The sequence below is a fragment of the Myxine glutinosa genome, chromosome 4 (genome assembly GCF_964187855.1).
Source record: "Myxine glutinosa chromosome 4, kmMyxGlut1.1, whole genome shotgun sequence".
NCBI classification, from domain to species: domain Eukaryota; kingdom Metazoa; phylum Chordata; class Myxini; order Myxiniformes; family Myxinidae; genus Myxine; species Myxine glutinosa.
The window spans coordinates 10,589,627-10,606,101 of record NC_136264.1 but is presented as its reverse complement, the minus strand read 5'-3'; the positions used below and the strand labels follow the sequence as shown (position 1 = coordinate 10,606,101).

The following is a 16,475-nucleotide window of genomic DNA, read 5'->3' as shown; positions in this document are numbered from 1 at the left end:
GAGCAGCAGAGCAGAGCCGGAACCGTGCAGAGGGCAGACTCAATGGCCAAAAATCCGCCACGACCACCAGGAAAGCAAGATACGGACAATGGTCCAGTCAGAGAAGCGGCGAGCAAGTGACGCCAGCGTCCTCTCATGACCGGACCGGAAAAACTGGTAGAGGGTGTGGCTGTGTCACTGATGGAATGCCCTCTGCTGGTTTGGGCAGGAATTTGGAATTCCTGGTCACTTCATTGGTCGATGGTGTGGCTGTCACTGATGGAATGCCCTCTGCTGGTTTGGCCAGGAATTTGGAATTTCCTGGTCACTTCATTGGTAGATGGTGTGGCTGTCACTGATGGAATGCCCTCTGCTGGTTTGGGCAGGAATTTGGAATTTCCTGGTCGCATCGTTGGTAGAGGGTGTGGCTGTCACTGATGGAATGCCCTCTGCTGGTTAGGGCAGGAATTAGAATTTTCGGGTCGCATATTCGTAGAGGGTGTGCCTGTGTCACTGATGCAATGCCCTCTGCTGGTTAGGGCAGGAATGTGGAATTTCCTGGTCACTTCATTGGTCGAGGGTGTGGCTGTGTCACTGATGCATTGCCCTCTGCTGGTTAGCGCAGGAATTAGAATTTCCTGGTCGCATATTGGTCGAGGGTGTGGCTGTCACTGATGCAATGCCCTCTGCTGGTTTGGGCAGGAATTTGGAATTTCCTGGTCACTTCATTGGTGGAGGGTGTGGCTGTCACTGATGCAATGCCCTCTGCTGGTGAGGGCAGGAATTTGGAATTTCCTGGTTGCATCGTTGGTAGATGGTGTGGCTGTCACTGATGGAATGCCCCCTGCTGGTTTGGGCAGGAATTTGGAATTTCCTGGTTGCATCGTTGGTAGATGGTGTGGTTATCACTGATGGAATGCCCCCTGCTGGTTTGGGCAGGAATTTGGAATTTCCTGGTTGCATCGCTGGTAGATGGTGTGGCTGTGTCACTGATGGAATGCCCTCTGCTGGTTTGGGCAGGAATTTGGAATTTCCTGCTTGCATCGTTGGTGGAGGGTGTGAATGTGTCACTGATGCAATGCCCCCTGCTGGTTTGGGCAGGAATTTGGAATTTCCTTGTCCCTTCATTGGTAGATGGTGTGGCTGTGTCACTGATGGAATTCCCCCTGCTGGTTTGGGCAGGAATTTGGAATTTCCTGGTTGCATCGTTGGTAGAGGGTGTGGCTGTGTCACTGATGCAATTCCCCCTGCTGGTTAGGGCAGGAATTTGGAATTTCCTGGTCGCAACGTTGGTAGAGGGTGTGGCTGTGTCACTGATGCAATGCCCTCTGCTGGTTAGGGCAGGAATTTTGAATTTCCTCATCACTTCATTGGTAGAGGGTGTGGCTGTGTCACTGATGCAATGCCCTCTGCTGGTTCGGGCAGGAATTTGGAATTTCCTGGTCGCATCATTGGTAGATGGTGTGGCTGTGTCACTGATGCAATGCCCTCTGCTGGTTAGGGCAGGAATTTGGAATTTCCTGGTCACTTCATTGGTCGAGGGTGTGGCTGTGTCACTGATGCAATGCCCTCTGCTGGTGAGGGCAGGAATTTGGAATTTTCTGGTTGCATCGTTGGTAGAGGGTGTGGCTCTCACTGATGGAATGTGCTCTGCTGGTTTGGGCAGGAATTTGGAATTTCCTGCTTGCATCGTTGGTAGATGGTGTGGCTGTGTCACTGATGCAATGCCCCCTGCTGGTTTGGGTGGGAATTTGGAATTTCCTGGTCGCATATTGGTGGAGGGTGTGGCTGTGTCACTGATGTAATGCCCTCTGCTGGTTAGGGCAGGAATTAGAATTTCCTGGTCGCATATTGGTGGAGGGTGTGGCTGTGTCACTGATGTAATGCCCTCTGCTGGTTTGGGCAGGAATTAGAATTTCCTGGCCGCATATTGGTGGAGGGTGTGGCTGTGTCACTGATGCAATGCCCCCTGCTGGTTAGGGCAGGAATTTGGAATTTCCTGCTTGCATCGTTGGTAGATGGTGTGGCTGTGTCACTGATGCAATGCCCCCTGCTGGTTTGGGTGGGAATTTGGAATTTCCTGGTCGCATATTGGTGGAGGGTGTGGCTGTGTCACTGATGTAATGCCCTCTGCTGGTTAGGGCAGGAATTAGAATTTCCTGGTCGCATATTGGTGGAGGGTGTGGCTGTGTCACTGATGTAATGCCCTCTGCTGGTTTGGGCAGGAATTAGAATTTCCTGGCCGCATATTGGTGGAGGGTGTGGCTGTGTCACTGATGCAATGCCCCCTGCTGGTTAGGGCAGGAATTTGGAATTTCCTGCTTGCATCGTTGGTAGAGGGTGTGGCTGTGTCACTGATGGAATGCCCCCTGCTGGTTTGGGCAGGAATTTGGAAAATCCTGGTTGCATTGTTGGTAGAGGGTGTGGCTGTGTCACTGATGCAATGCCCTCTGCTGGTTAGGGCAGGAATTTTGAATTTCCTCATCACTTCATTGGTAGAGGGTGTGGCTGTGTCACTGATGCAATGCCCTCTGCTTTTTTTGGGCAGGAATTTGGAATTTCCTGCTTGCATCGTTGGTAGAAGGTGTGGCTGTGTCACTGATGCAATGCCCTCTGCTGGTTCGGGCAGGAATTTGGAAAATCCTGGTTGCATCGTTGGTAGAAGGTGTGGCTGTGTCACTGATGGAATGCCCTCTGCTGGTTCGGGCAGGAATTTGGAAAATCCTGGTTGCATCGTTGGTAGAAGGTGTGGCTGTCACTGATGGAATGCCCCCTGCTGGTTAGGGCAGGAATTTGGAATTTCCTGCTTGCAGCGTTGGTAGAAGGTGTGGCTGTGTCACTGATGGAATGCCCTCTGCTGGTTCGGGCAGGAATTTGGAAAATCCTGGTTGCCTCGTTGGTAGAAGGTGTGGCTGTGTCACTGATGGAATGCCCTCTGCTGGTTCGGGCAGGAATTTGGAAAATCCTGGTTGCATCGTTGGTAGAAGGTGTGGCTGTGTCACTGATGGAATGCCCTCTGCTGGTTCGGGCAGGAATTTGGAAAATCCTGGTTGCATCGTTGGTAGAAGGTGTGGCTGTGTCACTGATGCAATGCCCTCTGCTGGTTAGGGCAGGAAAGTGGAATTTGTTCATGGTGCTGGCAATACCTTGCCTACTCTACTCTTCACGAAGGACACTGTGGGATATTTAACATTCACCAACAAATGCTGGCAGACAGGACGCCCGTTTAACGTCCATCTGAGGGACGGCACATACATGGAATCGACCTCCCTGTGAATTTCACTGAGATGCCAGTTTGTGTCTGGGTTGAGAGTTGAATCCAAGCTGTACGGCTAAGAGATGGGTGTGTGTACCTCTCGGCCATCCTGTCAGCTGCCTTAGGGGCTACAATCCCACTCTTCCCTCCAGGGTTTCAATGTGCAGTGCACCACCAATCCATGTCCGCTTCCATTGCTACCATTATGAATCTTCCACTATCAGAGTTTTCTTTTGCAGCCATAATTCCTTTTTCTAAAAGAATCTTCCTTTTACTCACATATTCCTTTACCTGCAGCTGAGCAGTTCAACATGGGAACGCCATCTGTACAAAGTCCTTATCCCCAGCCGTTTCTATCAACAACATACACTTCGTATGGATCCGGCCCGTCTTATCCAGCACCCACTTACCCAATGGCTCCGGTGTATCCTTCAGCACCAGGCTTCCCTATTGCTCCCACTTACCCTCCAGTGCAGCCATACCCTCAAGGTCCACTATACCCCGCATACCCAGAGGCACCTCCACCATATGAACACATGACAGGTACAGCATATTTCTTTCTTTTTAAGATTTACCTTGTTGTATTGTTGCTCGTTTTGACGTTTTGAAATACAGGCAGTCCCCGGGTTACGAACGAGTTCCGTTTTTAAGTCTGTAAGTCGAATTTGTATGCAAGTCGGAACAGTTACGTACGGTTCGCATCTAGCGTCAATTAGTCAAATGTTTGTCTTAGTATATAGTATATATTTTACCTAAAACATCTATAGGTATAAAAAACATTAAAGAAACATTTCTTAAACTGTTTCGATAGAAAACAAAAGATAATGATTAAAGGTATATTACGCTGATTTTGATCCTCTAACCAAATTACCAATAGCCTTTCCATTTCGATAATTAAACCACTGCGTTGCTTCGTGATGATTGTCGCTTTCATTGGGACAGAGTCTTTTACATGCTCCATTACTCTCCCCTTGTCCTTTATAATTGTCCCGATCGTTGACCGACTGTAGCCTAACGCTTTTCCAATGTTTGGCGTTTCACCTCTCTCCGATCGTTTTATTATTTCCACTTTCATTTCAATCGTGATCGTTTTCCTTTTCTTCGATGCATCACCATCACTTGCATCAGATTTACGCTTTGGAGCCATGATTACGACGGTAAACACACAAATTTTAAGTCAAAGCACAACGCACACAACAGTGTTTACGTGATCCGACTTTTTTTTTTTTTTTTTTTTTTTAACTTAAAACTTACTTAAACTTAAACTTAAAAAACTTAAACTTAAGACTTAAAATGGCGACGACGGCGTGGCGTTCTCCCTCGGGCCGACGAACCGCTGAAAACGCGGTGTTTTGAGCATCACGCAAAATAGTCCGCCCGTTCGTTAGTACGAACCATTGTGTGTAACTCATCTCCTTGCCTTCCACCTTTTGCCCTGTTCACGTGACTCGTGGTTGTCCCTCTAGGTCTAGGCCCTCTCCCCGTTGGTATTTTTGTGAATATAAGATTGTTCTCGATGTCCCTGCTCTCAAATGTTGTGTTTGTGTCCTTCCTCCTCTCCCCATCTTGTCTACCGCTCCCCTTATTTTGTGTTTTGTGTGTCGGTTTGACATTTTGTGTGATTAATGTTAGCTCTTTCACGAGCCTCGATCTTGTATACAAAAAAAACCAAACAAAAAAAAAAAACCTCGCTTTTTTAAAATAATAGGCTTAGGTCGGTACGTAAGTACGGGCGTTCGTAAGTCGGGCGTTCGTAACCCGGGGACTTGCCTGTACATGAGAAACAAGAACTTTGGTAAATGTGAAATCGTAAAGGTATTTGTAATTCTTGGTATGTCAAGAGATTAATCATTTGTAATATTCAGGGAAACACTCGTGAAGATGTTCTAATGGTCTTCATCATTTAACTGATTGGTTTTAACAATTTCACACCTGCACGGAGAGCATATACTGTATTCTGGCACATGTAGTGTTTGTTGTGTGATTCGTATGTTGTGCCTTGCCTTTAACATGACACTGACTTCATCAGATTCACTTTGAAGAGCAAACTCAGAATGATACCATCTTGGTGTTAGATTTTGTTTGACTTTAAGCAGAAAACTTATCGGTGTACGTGGATGGAGTGATCAAATTGATTGTACATTCTGTTCCACACATGACAGTGGGTACTTTTTTTTTTTTTTTTTTTTTTTTGGCCAGAGGAGAGGGAGGTCCATTTGATTTCGTTTGCTTGTTACTTGTGAAAATCGAAGATTTTTCAAGTATATTGGTTGGTCTTGTGCGTTATTACTTGGCAAAAAAAAAGTGTGTGTGTGTGTGTGTGTGTGTGTGTGTGTGTGTGTGTGTGTGTGTGTGTGTGTGTGTGTGTGTGTGTGTGTGTGTGTGTGTGTGTGTGTGTGTGTGTGTGTGTGTGTGTCTCTCCACTCACTTATACTTGCCTACAGGTCACAATTTTAAACCGATCTTCACGAAACTTCACCAAATGGTTCGTCGTCCGACAAAATCCTACATATTTTTGAAGGCAAAAGGTCAACATAGGCCAAAGGTCAACCACTTTTTTCCGAATTTCTAAAATCCTCTTTCATCCGATTGACTTGATATTTGAATAGGATTGACATATCCGCTAACTGAATTCAACCACCAACGATTTTGAGATCGGCGTAGGCCAAAGGTCAACCCCTTTTTTTCAAATTTCTAAAATCCTCAATTTTCATCCGATTGACTTGAAATTTGAAAAGGATTTACATATCTGCGAACTGAATTCAACCACCAACTATTTTTGAGATCGGCGTAGGCCAAAGGTCAACCACTTTTTTCAAATTTCTAAAATCCTCAATTTTCATGTGATTGACTTGTAATTTGAAAAGGATTTACATATCGGCTAACTGAATTCAACCACCAACTATTTTTGAGGTTAACATAGGTCACAAGGTCAACGTAGACCACAGGTCAACCATTTTTTTTACAAGTTTCAAAAATCCTCAATTTTCATCCGATTGACTTGAAATTTGAATGCGGTTTTCATGTCGGCAAACTGAATTCAACCACCCACTATTTTTGAGGTCAACATAGGCCAAAGGTCAACCATTTCAAATTTCTAAAATCCTCAATTTTAATCCGATTGATTTAATTTGAATGGGATTTTCATATCGGCGAACTGAATTCAACCACCAACTATTTTTGAGATCAACATACACCAAAAGGTCAACATAGGCCTAAGATCAACCACTTTTCTCAAATTTCTAAAATCCTCAATTTTCATCCGATTGACTTGAAATTTGAATAAGATTTGCATATCAGCTAACTGTATTCAACCACCAATTATTTTTGAGGTAAACATGGGCCAAATTTCTAATATTGTCAATTATCATCCGATTAACTCAAAAGTTGAAGACAATTTGCATATCAGGTCACTGAATTCAACCACCAATTATTTTTCGGGCCAAAAGGATGCTCCACTGAGTGCTATTCTACTCGTACTTTGCTCTCTTTTTCCATGTGTCGCTCTGAGTGATTTTTCGTGTGCTTCTGTGTGTGTTTGTGTTTGTCTGTCTGCTCGCTTATACTTGCCTACAGGTCACAATTTTAAACCGATCTTCACGAAACTTCACCAAATGGTAGAGTTCGAGGTGCGACAAAATCCTATGTATTTTTAAGGCCAAAAGGTCAACATAGCCCAAAGGTCAACCACTTTTTTTCGAATATCTAAAATTCTAAATTTTCATCTGATTGACTTGAAAATTGAATGGTATTTACATATCAGTTAACTGAATGCAACCACCAATTATTTTTGAGATCAACATATGTCACAAGATCAACATAGGCTAAAGGTCAACCACCTTTTTGAAATTTCTAAAATCCTCAATTTTCATCCGATTGACTTGAAATTTGAATAGGATTTACATATCGGCTAACTGAATTCAACCACCAACTATTTTTGAGATAAGCGTAGGCCAAAAAGGTCAACATAGGCCAAAGGTCAACAACCATTTAAAATTTTCATCCGATTGACTTGAAATTTGAATGGGAATTTCATATCGGTGAACTGAATTCAACCACCAACTATTGTTGAGATCAAAATAGGCCAAAAGTTCAACAACCGTTTCAAATTTCTAAAATCCTCAATTTTCATCCGATTGACTTGAAATTTGAATGGGATTTTCACATCAGTGAACTGAGTTCAACCACCAACTATTTTTGAGATCAACATTGGCCAAAAGGTCAACATAGGCCAAAGGTCAACAACCATTTCAAATTTCTGAAATCCTCAATTTTCATCCGATTGACTTGAAAATTTCATGGCATTTTCATATCGGTGAACTGAATTCAACCACCAATTATTTTTAAAGTCAACATGGGCCAAATTTCTAAAATTCTCAATTTTCATCCGATTAACTTAATTTGAAGACTATTTGCATATCAGGTCACATAATTCAACTACCAATTATTTGTGAGGTCAAAAGGATGCTCTCCTGAGTTCCATTCTACTTTGTTCTGTTTTGCGAAGTGTTGCTCTGAGTGATTTTTCGTTTGTCTGTTTGTTTGTCTGCACAGAATAAATATGATTTTCTCTGCAACCGTTGGTCCAATTGACAGGAAATTTTCACCATCGGTGAATTCCTCCTGTATAATTTTTTTAATGATAATTATGATGTCATCAGTCACATGGTATGGGCGCCATCTTTGGAAAACCGAAAACCTTTGCACCTCTATCTCCGAAAGCGCTGCATAGAAAAAAATTGACATGGCTCATTGTAAAGTCTCTCCATGGGGAATAAAATATGTTAATGATGTCAAAGGTGCCTCCATTATGATGTCATTATTCAACAGGTACAAAACTTCATCGATCAGGATGAAATGTCTTGTGCGTCATGTAGGGATAAATTGGTATAGAAAAAATTAAATAATGACGTCATCGGTCACGTGGTTCGCCCGCCATATTTGTTTTAACACAAAAGCCTTAAAACCACTAAAACATGTCCTGACGAGTGTCTGCAATCTGCTCTTTCTTGTTGTTATTATTATTATTATTTATTCATTATATATTTGTGTGGAGCTGTCCTGTCCAACATTTATCATGTTCTACAATATTTCACAAATAACTTTACTGCAAGAGGAGGCCATTCGTCCCATCAGGACTCCATTACATCATCATATTAATCCAATCCATCAGTTTGTCAACTCCTGGAGGAGTAGGTGGGAGATCAATGGGCCACTGGGCCAGGCACATGGGTGGCATCAGGTTGAAATATGATATTGTAATGAAAATGGACTTGTGGTTAGTTATATCAGAATTTGCTTATTAGCCTTGCCAGAGGAGAGGATATTGCATGTGGATCTGTCTGTCTCTGTTTGTCTGCACAGAATGTGCTAACGCAGGCCATAAACACCACTTTGTGGTAGCCAGTAGTACATTTTCTCTATCTTTTTTTTTTTTTTTTTCTTCAACTCAGAACCTTTATAAGTACAATTAGAATGTGAATATGTACGTCTATAAAGTATGTTCGATTATAATGTGAGTACGTCTATAAAGTATGTACAATTAGAATGTGAGTACGTCTATAAAGTATGTACAATTAGAATGTGAGTACGTCTATAAAGTATGTACAATTAGAATGTGAGTACATCTATAAAGTATGTACAATTAGAATGCGAGTACGTCTATAAAGTATGTACAATTAGAATGCGAGTACGTCTATAAAGTATGTACGATTAGAATGCGAGTACGTCTAATTATGTACGATTAGAATGTACGTCAAAGTATGTACAATTAGAATGTGAGTACGTCTATAAAGTATGTACAATTAGAATGTGAGTACGTCTAATTATGTACGATTAGAATGTGAGTACGTCTATAAAGTATGTACAATTATAATGTGAGTACATCTAATTATGTACGATTAGAATATGAGTACATGTATGAATTATGTACAATTAGAATGTGAGTACGTCTAATTATGTACGATTAGAATGTGAGTACGTCTAATTATGTACGATTAGAATGTGAGTACGTCTAATTATGTACGATTAGAATGTGAGTACGTCTATAAAGTATGTACAATTAGAATGTGAGTACATCTAATTATGTACGATTAGAATATGAGTACATGTATGAATTATGTACAATTAGAATGTGAGTACGTCTAATTATGTACGATTAGAATGTGAGTACGTCTAATTATGTACGATTAGAATGTGAGTACGTCTAATTATGTACGATTAGAATGTGCGTATATCTATGAATTATGTACAATTAGAATGTGAGTATGTCTATAAATTATGTACAATTAGAATGTGAGTACATCTATAAAGTATGTACAATTAGAATGTGCGTGTCTATAAAGTACGTACAATTAGAATGTGAGTACATCTATAAAGTACGTACAATTAGAATGTGAGTACACTTTTGATGTTTGATCTATAACTCCAGACACTAGGTTGCCAGAAAATTGAGTACTGCATTAATGTGTTTTTCCTTTTGCCAAGGTGCTGGCCAGGCCTGAGGTTGTACTGTTGGTATTATTTTCTTCCTTTCTTCCCTCAGACTTTGAAGCGCATAGACCCGTACAGCCTCAGCGTGGTGGATATCCTACATAAGCTGCTTCCGACCTCGTATCATCACCGTAACTGCGACAGATTGCAAACTCGTTTTTGGATCCAAATGCTGTTTTATTGTTATTTTAAATAATTGTTCTTCATCACTACTTTCTACAACAATAAGCTGGAATGATTTTTGCCTGAATATAACGCGCAAGATTTTGTTTTAACTGTGAAAGCGTCATTCAGGTACCATGGCAGTATGTTCCCCTCTTTGGGCAGCTATCCAGCTTGCTATTCCAGAAGTGGCAGCGATGGAATTTGGATATAAAGGAAGGGTGCAAATAACACTTGAAGATGGTCCTTTCGTGAATTTCAAAAGTCTGTGGATGTGGTCACTGATTTGTATGGTCCCCAGGCCGAGTTTTAACGCTTTGCACCCACATACAAACCCCTTATTATGGATAAGCTTATAAAGGTGAAATTGTACAAACCAGGTGCAACTGTGTAAATTATCTCATTGTTAAACATGCATGCATTCCAGTGATCATGTGTATCTATTGTTTTCAAAAAATTTAGCCACAAATTAACATCTTGGTTCTCTGCAGGAAATCCATGTTGTACACAAGCACTTGTTCAGACCAACGTTTCATATGCAGCTGTCTCTGATGCAGTGCCCCCCTTGTAGGTTAGGGTAGCCTTTTGGTTTTTGTTTCGGCTGCTCACAATAACTTGCCTCCTCTTCTCGAAAGGCACCATGGCTCAAATGTCCAGCAACTAGTGCTGTCAGATTGTACGCCCAGTTTGACGTCCATCCGAGGGACACACATTGATGCCTCGCCTTGCATGCGGAACGTGAGGATGACCGTTTATATCTGGGTGGAGATTATAACCCATAGTTGTGGGTCGAGTGTGCACACCTCGAGGCTATCCTAGCACTCCACTTGTTTGGATAAATCCATTTCTCTTTCCCCAAATGTCAAGTTTATATATAGACCTATCAGGTTGAAGCTGAATGTATCCTGAATTGTTTTAAATCATATTCGTCGAATAAACGTGATATTCTATTCTCGTCTTAATGTTTGAGATGGACAATAAAGGGCTGAATGGGTCACTGCCGTCACATTGCTTTGTACATCGGATTTTTATGTGAAAAAATAAAAAATATTTTTTCACATAAAACGGCTTTTTTGCGCGCAAAAAAATTATTTTGCTATTTTCGGAGGAAAAAAAGATTTCGCCCTTTTTCGGGAAAAAAAAAATTAAAATGCCCTTTTTGGTCGAAAATGTCTGGCAACGCTAAAAAAAATTAGGGAATTTTTCGAAATTTTTAACTGCGATCGAAATTTTTAACTGCGATCGATCTCAAAAACAAAACGTTGCGTCCACTTGCGTGCGTTGCGTCCCCAGCGTGTACAGCAGTGAGGCGGTGTACTACAGTGAGAGAGTGTACACAAAGTGTGAACAAGTCTCCTATCAAGATGAGTGCTGCTCTTCGTGACAAGTGGCTGAAGGAATTCTACGCTGGCGGCGATGGGGCCACCTTCAAGTACGTGTCGAGTGACACGGCTTTCTGTCGAGCTTGTGAAAAGACTTTCCGGGCGAAGCAGAAGTCTGAGCTGGCCCAACATGTCCGAGGAGACCGCCACAAGAGCAACTTGGCATTGAAGAAGAAGAGGACGGTCACGCAAGCCACCATGGAGGACTTTGGTGGCGGAAAGAGGCACAAGTGCGACGTCGTGGCTCAGAAGCTGTGCCAGGCCATGCTGGCCGCTGGCATCCCATGGTCGAAATTGGAAAACCCTGCCCTCCGGTCGTTCCCGGAGAAGCACATCACTCTCCAGATCCCCGATGAAAGCTGGATTCGAAAGCACTACCTCGACAAGTGCTACGACGAGGCCTTGGCGGGGATCCGTACTGACCTCGGACAGCAGCCCATCTGGCTGTCCGTCGACGAGACGACCGATTCGGCAGGTCGATATGTGGCCAACATCATCGTGGGACGCTTGTCCAAGGAGGGGTACTTTCGTCCCCACCTCGTCCAGTGCATGTTTCTGGAGAAGACCAACTCCGGGGAGATCGTGCGTGCAGTCAATGACACGCTGCGCTATCTTTGGCCTGATTTCAAGCCTCAAGGTGCCTCAAGGTCCTCGTCAGCGACGCCGCGGCCTATATGATCAAGGCCGGCCATGCCCTGAAGGAACTCTTCCCGGATTTGCTGCATGTGACTTGCGTTGCCCACGCGCTCCACCGTGTCTGCGAGACAGTCCGAGAAATGTTCAAGGATGTCAACGACCTGATTGCCACGACGAAGAAGGTGTTCGTCAAAGCCCCGTCGCGTGTTGTCTTTTGGAAGGAGCAGCAGCCCAATCTTTCTCTCCCCCCAGAGCCCATTCTGACTCGGTGGGGGACGTGGATCGACGCCGCGGTGTTTTACGCCGAGCACTTCGAGGCCGTCAAGGACATTGTGGACCAGCTGAACGATGACGACGCGATGGCAATCCGGAGTGCCAAGGACCTGTTCGGAAAGGCGGACATCAAGCTCAGTTTGGTCTTCTTAAATGCCCACGTGTCGTTCATCCCGGAGATCCTTAAGCAGCTGGAGGAGGCCGGCATGGAGCTGGCCAAGGCCTTCCAGCTCCTTGATCAGGCCAAGGAGGAGCTCGAAAAGATCCGAGGCTGCCGTAAGGAGATCCTGCTCACCAAATTCAAGGCGGTGCTGCAGCGCAATCCCGACATTGGTGTGCTGAGGACAGTGGCTTTGATCCTGGATGGAGATCAGCACGGATCTGAGGTTGGTGTGCCGGCTGGAGTCAAGCTTGCCGACATCCCCCTCTTGAGGTACTGCCCCATCGTCAGCGTCGACGTGGAAAGGTCCTTCTCCGTCTACAGAAACGTCCTCACCGACCGCCGACACCGCCTCACCAAGGAGAACATTACCAAGATAATGATTTCAAACACCTACTTTAACCGTTCCTAAAAGGGTCTTGTCAATTTCTTCTAGTCCTCTACTTATCAAACAATGCGGTTGCAATAAAGGTACCTGAACGTCATTTTTTACCTGTTTACTAGCCCAGAGTGCTTAATGTTGTGCAGGAAAAAGCTTACCATTTTTTGTTCTTTTTTTGACTGATTTCTGAAAAACTTGGTAATAATAAAAAATGAATAAAACGGGGGAAAAAAAAATTTCGGGATTTGTTCACATAAAAAAAAAAAAAATCCGCTTTTCAAAACATAAAAGGCCTATTTTCTTAACATAAAAATCCGTAGTCTATAAGTTATGATCTTGAGCACAAACGAGTGTTGTGCATCGCTCCTTTCCCATGCCATCTCCAGGTGCTGCATGACGTCATTGCCGGGCACCGAAGGGGGCTCGGCAATGACGCACGCTGAAAGGGAGTACTCGGTTTTCACTCTGGTTGTTTTCTTGCTTTCTTGTTTGTTTGTTGTACACCGCACCTTTCCTATGCCATCTCCAGGTGCTGCATGACGTCATTGCCGGGCACCGAAGGGGGCTCAGCAGTGACGCACGCTGAAAGGGAGTACTCAGTTTTCACTCTGGTTGTTTGTTGTACACCGCACCTTTCCTATACCATCTACAGGTGCTGCATATCGTCATTGTCGGGCACCGAAGGGGGCTCGGCAATGACGCACGCTGAAAGGGAGTACTCGGTTTTCACTCTTGTTGTTTTCTTGTTTAAGTATGTTGGCAAGTATGTTGATCAGTTGGTTTGTTACTTACCGGAAAAGATTCCGGCAAGTATGTTGATCTGTTCGTTTGTCTGTTTGCAGCACTACGTCTAGTGCTGCACATAGAATCGCTGCACATGCTGCACATAGTTGCACGTAGAATCGCCAAACTTTGCACACGTATTTGTCTTGCCCTCTAATATACTGTGCCCAAATGATGACGTCATCGGTCATGTGGTTTGGCCGCCATCTTGGAAAAACCGAAAAACTTTGCACCTCGATATCTCAAAGTGCTGAACAGAAAAAAATTGAGACATGGCTCATTGTAAACAACTCTCCATGGGGAATAAAATGTTAATTATGACGTCATCGGTCACGTGGTTCGGCCGCCATCTTGGAAAAACCGAAAAACTTTGCACCTCCACATCTCCAAAAGTCCTGAATAGAAAAAATTGAGACATGGCTCATTGTAAAGAACTCTCCATGGGGAATAAAATATGTTAATGATATCATCGGTCACGTGGTTCGGCCTCCATATTTGTCCTAAATGGCCGATAAAAAAGTACATTCCAGCAAGTCCTCGGTCTCTGACAGATTTTTCATCTGTCTGTCTGTTTGCAGCACTATGTCTACATCATTGCACGTAGAATCACCCAACTTTGCACACACATTTGTCTTGCCCTGGAATAGACTGTGCCCAATTGATGACATCATCGGTCAAGTGGTTCGGCCGCCGTCTTGGAAAAAGCGAAAAACTTTGCACCTTTATATTTCAAAGTGCTGAATAGAAAAAATTGAGACATGGTTCATTGTAAAGAATCCTCCATGGGGAATAAAATGTGTTAATGATGATGTCATCGGTCACGTGGTTCGGCCGCCATCTTGGAAAAACCGAAAAACTTTGCACCTCTATATCTCTGAAAGTGCTGAACAGAAAAAATTGAGACATGATTCATTGTAAAGAATTCTCCATGAGGAATAAAATGTGTTAATGATGATGTCATCGGTCACGTGGTTCGGCCGCCATCTTGGAAAAAACGAAAAACTTTGCACCTCTATATCTCCGAAAGTGCTGAAGAGAAAAAAATTGAGACATGATTCATTGTAAAGAACTCTCCATGGGGAATAAAATATGTTAATGATGACGTCATCGGTCACGTAGTTCGGCCGCCATATTTGTCCTAAATGGCCGATAAAGTGAAGTCCGGCAAGTCCTCGGTCTCTGACCGATTTTTCATTTGTTTGTTTGTTTGTTTGTCCGGGCGATATCTCAGCCATCCTTTGAGCTCGGAAGCTGAAATTTCGGCACAATAGTAATCAAGTACATTGTCAAAAACGTTATTTTTTGTTTTTTGATTAATTAATTGAGGAGTTATTTAATTATTAGCGATTAATTAAGTACTTATTTAATTAATTAAATTTCCTTTCTCTTCTGACCATTACCTCAGGCACTTTTTGAGTTAGGAAGCTGATATATGGATGTGCCAATGACCAGGTGATTTGGCTGCAAAGTTTATTTTTGATTTATTAATTAATCAATAAATCAATTAATCGATTAATTATTTAATTATTTGATTAATGACGATTTTTTTTTTTTAAAGTTACAGATTCTGATGAAATGTTGGTGGTTTATGTGTTATATGACTGAATTGATTAATAATGTAATTTTTTAATGATTATTTATTTATTTTCATTATTAATCATTTATTTATTTTCTTTTGTTATTTGAGGAGGTGTTATTTGAGGAGGGGGAAGAGCGAGGCAGAAGGTTGGGGGAGATGAAGGTGAAAGTTGGAAGGGGGAAGATGCGGGGAGGACGCTTTGAGGAGGAGGGGTGAGAGGGGAGTCTAGGAGGGGGAGGAGCGAGGGCCTTCGCTCATTTGGCCAATATCTAAGGCACCTTTTAAGCTAGGAAGCTAATATTTGGACATGACAGTGACCAAGTGATGTGGCCAGCAATGGTATTTTTGATTTATTGTTTAATCATTTAATCGATTAATGATTTATTGATTGATCAATTAATTATTTAATTTTTTATTAATGAATTATTTAATTAAATTTCTAAAAGATACATCTTCGGATGAAGCACTAGTGGTTTCGTTATGCTATTAGCCAATTGATTAAGAAAATATTTTGTGATAATCTTTTATTGATTTTAATTATACAATTAATCAATCAATTATTGTACACCTACCTCTCCCTCCCAAACCTGGTGTTGGGCTAGCGGCTAGGGTGTCAGCTTAGGATCCTAGGATCCTGGGTTCGAATCCCGGTCGATCGCTGAATTAGCGCCAGGGGGGTTGACTCAGCCTGTCATCCTTCCGAGGTCGGCTAATTGAGTACCAGTTCACTGGTAATTCCCTGTTTGTCGTTAAAGGCGGCAAAAAGGGTTGGCGTCAGGAAGGGCATCCGGCCGTAAAACATTGCTTCAAAAAGGGGACCGAAAAACAACAACAACCACGGTTCCCGAAAAAGACCAACCCCCGCTTGCGGGGAAAAATGGCCTCTAAAGGTGGTTATATACCTCTCCCTCCCAATACAGTGTCTTTGAACTGCATTGCGGTATTGCTGGGTGCCAGGGGTGCCCCGGCAATGCTGCGCTGGAGGATATTTTATTATTTGGCATGGGGGCGGTGTACTTTGAATGTATCTGTACTTGTGATTATTTCCTTTCTGTTCTGGCCATTATCTCAGGCACCTTTTGAGTTCGGAAGCTGATATTTGGACATGCCAATGACCAAGTGATTTGGCTGTAAAGGCTATTTTTGATTTATTGATTAATCAATGAATCGATTTATTATTTAATTATTCGATTAATGACTAAATATTTTTTTTAAGTTATAGATTCGGATGAAATGGTGGTGGTTTATGTGTATATCTTAGCCAATTGATTAATTTTTATTTTTAAAAATGATTATTATTTATTCATTTTCATTATTAGTCATTTTAATGCAATGTAGCTCTCTCTCATCAAGTCGAATACGTGTTTAAAATTTCAACATGGTTGTTTGTA

The 16,475-nt window shown here is 42.7% G+C and overlaps 1 protein-coding gene across 2 annotated transcripts in view; it reads left to right on the top strand.

The window, feature by feature from the left end:
- LOC137424416 (protein shisa-4) overlaps positions 1-10,884 on the top strand; it is a 50,460-nt gene extending 39,576 nt beyond the window's left edge. For both annotated transcript variants that reach the window (XM_068111846.2, XM_068111847.2), the window contains exons 4-5: positions 3,533-3,778; positions 9,780-10,884. In XM_068111846.2, coding sequence (XP_067967947.1) covers positions 3,533-3,778; positions 9,780-9,832 — 299 coding nt within the window. In that variant the 3' untranslated portion in view covers positions 9,833-10,884. The remainder of the gene's footprint in view (positions 1-3,532; positions 3,779-9,779) is intronic.
- Positions 10,885-16,475: the final 5,591 nt, after the last annotated feature.